At 68.3% G+C, this 6225-nt stretch overlaps 1 protein-coding gene across 1 annotated transcript in view; it reads right to left on the reverse strand.

The window, feature by feature from the left end:
* The window catches only part of AMPD2 (adenosine monophosphate deaminase 2), a 5406-nt gene extending 627 nt beyond the window's left edge, over positions 1–4779 (reverse strand). Inside the window, exons 1-17 of the mRNA XM_026036069.1 lie at positions 4693–4779; positions 4486–4616; positions 4193–4261; positions 3594–3705; positions 3211–3397; positions 2989–3130; positions 2696–2785; positions 2447–2576; positions 2158–2352; positions 1850–1981; positions 1535–1698; positions 1333–1459; positions 1051–1214; positions 863–983; positions 609–782; positions 242–352; positions 5–165 (exon numbers count right to left, since the gene is read on the reverse strand). Coding sequence (XP_025891854.1) covers positions 5–165; positions 242–352; positions 609–782; positions 863–983; positions 1051–1214; positions 1333–1459; positions 1535–1698; positions 1850–1981; positions 2158–2352; positions 2447–2576; positions 2696–2785; positions 2989–3130; positions 3211–3397; positions 3594–3705; positions 4193–4261; positions 4486–4616; positions 4693–4722 — 2240 coding nt within the window. The 5' untranslated portion in view covers positions 4723–4779. The remainder of the gene's footprint in view (positions 1–4; positions 166–241; positions 353–608; positions 783–862; positions 984–1050; positions 1215–1332; positions 1460–1534; positions 1699–1849; positions 1982–2157; positions 2353–2446; positions 2577–2695; positions 2786–2988; positions 3131–3210; positions 3398–3593; positions 3706–4192; positions 4262–4485; positions 4617–4692) is intronic.
* Between the last annotated feature and the right edge of the window lie 1446 nt (positions 4780–6225).

The following is a 6225-nucleotide window of genomic DNA, read 5'->3' on the forward strand; positions in this document are numbered from 1 at the left end:
GGGCTCGAGCTCGGCGCTGCGCAGCGCCTGCGTGAGCAGCGCCAGCTCCTGGCACAGCGTCTCGAAGCGGTAGCTCACGCGGATGTCGGGCACGTTGGTGCGGCGGATGTCGTTGCCCTCCGGGCCCTCCTTGAGGTAGTGGGGACCCAGCCAGTAGCTCTTCACCTGGGGGGGCGGGCAGGGTTGGGGACCCGCGGGCGCGAGGCGCCGCCGGCCCCGAGCACCGCGCCGGGGGGGTCACCTTGTGCGAGAAGCCGCTCATGAGGACGCTGTTGCGGGCCAGCTCGCACATGTCGCAGGAGCTCAGCTTCCACACCTGCGTGGCGATGCTGTACTCCTCCATGAGCGGCTCCTGCGGGGACAGCGGCGGCCCTCGTGTCCCTCATCCCGCACCAGAGGAGCGGCTGCGGCCAGCGAGGACCGGCGACCAAGGAGGACCATGGTGGAGCCCTCCCTGGGGAAGCCTGGTGGCCTCCAGCACCTTGAGCCCACCCTTGGTGGAACCCCAGATCACTCCTTGGTGGAACCCCAGAACACTCGTTGGTGGAACCCCAGAACTTGGTGTCTCCTGGACATGGCCACCCCGTGCTGTCCCCCGCCACGCTCACCTTGGTGAAGTGGAACTGCAGGGGGTCATCGGTGGACAGGGACACCATGAGCCCCCGCGACAGGTACTCGGGCAGCGGGTTGCGGTGGTAGCTGAGGAAGAGGCTGTTGTTGCTGAGCGGGGACATGGCGATGCCGATCTGCGCCAGGTAGTAGAGGTACTGCAGCACGGGGGCCTGGGGGGCACGGCGGGCTCAGCGCGGCCCGTGGGCACACGGCCGGGGGTCCCACGCGAGGCGGCCCCATCGCCGCTCACCTTGCGCAGCAGCAAGCCGTGCGAGATGTTCTCCGACACCATGAAGCCCGAGACGAGGTGATGGACGGGCCCGGCCTCGCCGCAGTGCGGCCGCAGCACGAAGGTGTGGAAGCCCCGCTTGCTGCGGGCACGGCGTCAGCAGCGCCCGTGGGACCCCCGCTGCCGCCCGCCGCCCCGGCCCCGCTTACCGGCGCAGGTGGTTGAGCACGGTCATGTTGGCGTACATGTAGTACAGGTAGTAGGAGTAGGGCGGGTTGTCCTCCTCCACCCAGTTGCCCGGCAAGGGGCTGTCCAGGTTGAAGATGTGATGCTCCGGCTTGGACTCGTCGTCCACGCTGTCGAAGCCGTCCACCTGCGGGCAAGGGCTTGGTGGTGGCCACCTCCATGGGGACACCTCCCATCCCCAACCACCTGCCATCGAGGAGGGGGACCGGGGGAATGGTCCCCAAGGTGCAGGGCAGGATGCTCACATGCTCCAGGAAGAGGTGCAGCTCTGGGTGCTGGGCCGGGTGGATGGTGGCCTCAAAGAGCGGGAGGAAGATGTTCTCCAGCATCTCCTGGAAGTTGGCCAGCTGCCTCTTGGTGCGGTAGACGTCGCTGCGAGGGCGATGGCGGTGGCTCAGCACAGGGTGCCCCGTCACCCCCGCGGGCGGTGGGCRCTGGGGTACTCACAAGAGCCGGGGCACCTGCACCAGCCAGCGCACGTTGTTGGAGTGAACGCGGTGGTTCACGGCCCAGCGGGCCAGCTTGTCCCACTCGTCGCGCGAGCGCCCGTAGATGGACAGCCGCAGCTCRGCGTTCTGGTACTTGCTCTCCTCCAGGTCGGACATCACCTCCTGCCACCCGGGGAAAGGGTCACCCRTCACCACCGGCCAAGGGGGATGAGAGGGACCTCACCCCACGCTGGGTGCTGGCCACCACGGCCAGTGGAGGAAGGGGATCGGGAGGGTGTCTGCTAGCGCCCCAACACCTCCCGGGGCTGCTCACCTTGATGATGTGGGCAAAGTACTTCCCCGCCACGCGGTTGTCCGTCTTGATGAAGATCTCCCGCAGGATGGACTCGCCGATGGGGTTGTACTTGGCGTTGAACTTGTCGAAGCGGTGGAAGGTGTTGCGGTCCTGGCATGGAGAGGCAGGCGTGAGCCCCGCCACCCTGGGGACACCCTGGGGACACCCTGGGGACACCTGCCAGCCCTGCCCTGGCACCGTGCCACCCCTGGAGCAGATGCCCCAGCCCGGCTGCGGACGGGCCGGTGTCGCCGCTCCTCTCCAGGGCTTGGGAGGGGCCCTCGTACCGCGTGGACGTCCAGCGTGTCCACGCTGAGGTCGTAGGCAGTGAGGTTCATGGTCTCGAAGACCTCCTTGAGCGTCTGCTCCTTGCCCTTCTCCACGTGGACGATTTCGTCCAGGTGCTTCTTCATGGCCCGCTTGATAAAGCGCAGGAGGTGCTTCTGGTTCATGCAGGACGAGGCGTGGATGTGGGTGTCCACCTGCGCCGGCAAGGGTGACACGCAGCTCCGAACCCGTCCCCTTGTCCCCAGCGGCCACCGACCGGGCCAGGGACCCTCGGGCGCTGCCGGGTACCTTGCGGATGTTGTAGAAGTCACGGTGCGGGACCTTCTTCTGGGCCGCCAGCTCCTTCATCTCGTTGAGCAGCACGTGCATCTGGAACTTGGAGCTCAGGTACTGCAGGCGCCGGTAGCAGAAGGATTTGCTGGCCCAAGGCAAGGAGGTCGGCGTCAAGTTTGGAGGAGGCTTCAGGGCCACCGCGTCCCTGACCGCACGTCCCCGTGGCGGGGAGGTGGGGACACAGACCCCGGCGCTTCTCCTTACATGGGGCCGTTAATGATTAAAGCCATGAGGAAGTTCATGTCGGCGATGAACTCCTGCAGGTCGGGGTAGGGCAGGTCCAACTCTGTGCTCCTGCAAGGGTGAGGACAGGGTTCAATGATAATGTAGTTAAGGGGCCACCGCAACAAGGAGCTCCCATGCTAGGACCCTCCATCCCCCTGGGTGAACGCAGCCCCCCGGGGCCTCCCCTGAGGCCGCTGCCTCCGGGATTGGAGAAGGYTGGAAAAAGGCAGGAAGGTCAAGGGGGATGCGGAGCCGCGGCAGACTGGACTCACTTGTCGGTGACGTCCTGCTTGGTGTAGACGTGCACCACGCCGTCCAGCACGCGCAGGCCGAAGCCCAGGTCGCCGGGCATGGCGCGGGGGTCCCACGCCTCGTAGGGGTGCTGCTCCGTGAACGGCGGGTGCACGGGAGCATCTGCGRGAGCGGCACGTGCACCGAGCGGCTCCGGCGCGTCCCTCCCACCCCAGGGACCACCCCGGCACGGCCCCGCTCACCGGCGGCCACGGGGGTCTCGGGCGGCTCCTCATAGCCGCGGGGCTCGGGGGGCTTCTCGGAGAGCTCCTGCAGGTAGCGCGCCGTGGTCTGGCAGAAGCTCTGCAGCGAGAGCCCCATGTACTTCTCGCGCACGCACAGCGCCTTCACCACGCTCTTGGCCGCGTCCAGCAGGTCTGTGAAGGGCACCTGGGCACGGGCGACGAAATGGGGCGGTCAGGGCCCCCCTGGCATGCAGGAGGAACCCCAAGGAGGAGCATCCCGGCACAGCGCGGCCATGGGGTCCCGCCAGGCTTCGTGTTGTAGCGGGCTGGACCCATCCCTGGGGCCCGTTGAATAAGGGATACCAGGGTGGGGGGGACATCAGGGGACATGGGGGGCTCACCCCGCACTTCTCCTCCCCGGAGATGGTGACCCTCTGGAACTCGCGCTCCAGCAGCGCCTCGCGCTCCTTGGGGACATGGTCCACCAGGTCCTCGCTCTGCTCCTTGTACAGCCTGGGGGGGACACGGGGTGGGGGGGGTGAGACCGCAGACCCCTGCAGACCCCCCCCATGCCACCCCCCTGGGGTGCGGGACACCCGGGAACCCCCCCCCCCCAGCACAACAAAAAGGCGGGAGGGGACAGAGGACAGAACAACTCGTGACGCAGACAAGAGGCGGGGGGGGGGGCTCAACATCCCCCCCCTCGTGCCCCAAGCGCAGACAGGAGGGAGAAGGACACGCAGCCCCTGCCCACGCTGGGGGGGGACATGGGACAGCAGGGRGGGTCGCATGGGGGGGGTCCCATCCTCAGCACCCCAAAACCCTCCTCACCTGGGGGGGCTTTAACCCCTTCGGTGCCAACGAGCCCGGGCGGGCAGGGGACGGGGGCGGCGCTTTCAGCGCGGGGTTCTGGGGAGCGGGCAGAGGCGGGCGGGGGTGCAGGGGGTCCCTGTGCCCCCCCGGTGTCCCCAGCCGCGGTGGCACCGAGCCGGACACTCACTGTAAGTCGGCGGCACTGTCAATTTTCAGGAAGTCCTGTTTGGCTCTGAGCAAAATGTCGGGCTCGAGTCTGGGGGTGGGGGGGACGACGAGGGCGAGGGGGGGCCAGGGCCGGGGCGGGGGGGAGAGAAAACACCCCGTTAATGCCCCAACCAGCACAGAGGCACGCAGGACCCCAAAAAACGAGGAAATGGGGGGGAAAAAAAATAAAGAGCGAAGTAAAGGACACGAAGGGGCGACAGGCACGAGGGCGGGCACAGCGAGCGGGCGGCGCGGCGCACAGCGGGCACTCACTTCACGTCCTGGCTGATCTGGCGCTCGAGCCGCTGCCGCCGCTCCTCGAGCTGCTCGATGGGGCTCTCCTCGGGGAAGGCGTAGGGCGCCGTGCGCATCTCGCTCTCGGCCAGCGAGCGGCAGAACAGCTCCTGCGCGGCGAGTTGTGCCCGGCCTCAGCGCCCCGCGCGTCCCGTGGGGCTGGGGGGGCGCTGGGGGGGCGCCTACCTCGGCGATCTCCTTGTACTTGCCGTCCATGGAGGTGCGCAGGTCCACGGGGAAGTGCTTGAGGCAGTGCGGGGGGCCCGGCAGCGAGCGGGCCGACTGCAGCGGCCGCGGCGCCGCGCCGGGATGCGGCTCTGCGGGCAGCGCGTCAGCCCCCGGCGCCCCCCGCCCCGCGCGGACCCCCCATGGGCACCCGGGGGACCCGAAATACGGATCCGGATTAAGGCCCCCAAAACGCGGATCCGGATTAAGGCCCCCCTGCCCTCTTCTCCCTCCTCCCCATGCCGGGGTATTGATCATTAGGGAGGGGGGTTAACGAGCCAGGGCTCAGTGGTGACGGGGGGGGTCAAGATGCTGGGTGTCCCCCCCAGGCCAAATCCTCTTCGGCAGCTGGGTGCCCCCCATACACCCACCCTGCTGCCCCCATCTGCCCCGTCCCCCCACCCATGCAGCCCCCAGGCCATGCATTCACCCTGCTCCTTCCCCCCATCCATCCATCCATCCATCCATCCATCCATCCATCCATCCATCCATCCATCCCCCATTCAGCCAGGGGAAGGAACCCCCCAGTTTGGGGCAGGGGGGCACAATGCACCACACAGCCCCACAAGCCCATACCCCCCTCCCATTACACCTGCCATTGCCCACCCCGTGCCCAAAAGAGGGAATTGGCTCCCTCGGAGGGGTCCAGGCATGCCGGGGCCTGTTGCCAGCCCCCCAGCAGGGGACACCCCGGGCCRGGGGCACAATGTGGCACCCCCAGGACCCCCACCTCAAATTTCCTCCCCTAAATTTCCTCCTAKTTGGGGGGGACTCACGGACAACTGGTTAAACTGGGGCCGCACGACGGCTCCCTGGGACGGGGGGTGGCAGGAGCAGGGGACACTCGAGGGGAAACCAAGACATGAGGCCACTCGGTCACCCCCCAGCTGCCWCCACCCTCCCACACACAGACCCCCCCACACAGACACCTCTGGGGACAGGAACTGGCACCATTAACCCCACAGGGTGCTATAGGTGTTGGGTGCCCAGTGTTGACACCCCTGTGCCACCAATGCCACGCGTGGGGTGCCCCTGTGATGCTCTGTCACACCATGCCACCCACGTAACGCTGCCTGCCCTGTGCCAYGCAGGGCCCGCGTGGCACCCAAAGCCACCACCTGTGACATGCTGTCAYGCCGTGCCACCCACGGCGCGCTGGCAGCCCCGGCACCCAGGGCACGCGTGGTGCCACCTGTGACATGGTGTCACCGCGTGCCACCCACAGCATGCCGGCACCCCTGGCACGCACGGCTCTCCCCCGCGATGCGCTGGCCCCCTGTGCCACGCAGGGCACTCAGTGACACGCTGTCACCTCGCCGTGATGGGCCCCCGTGCCACCGGCCCTGCCGCAGTCCCGGCGACACCGCGATGGCCGTGGCGGGGACAGAACGGGGCGGCGGGGACACTGCGGGCCCCGCGCTCGCCCTGCACCCTCCGCCAGAGGGGACGGGAGCGCGGAAAGGCGGGGGCGCCCCGACGCCACGGGGACGGGCG

This window comes from Nothoprocta perdicaria, unplaced genomic scaffold (assembly GCF_003342845.1).
Source record: "Nothoprocta perdicaria isolate Ctin4 unplaced genomic scaffold, notPer1 scaffold_170, whole genome shotgun sequence".
Lineage (NCBI taxonomy): Eukaryota > Metazoa > Chordata > Aves > Tinamiformes > Tinamidae > Nothoprocta > Nothoprocta perdicaria.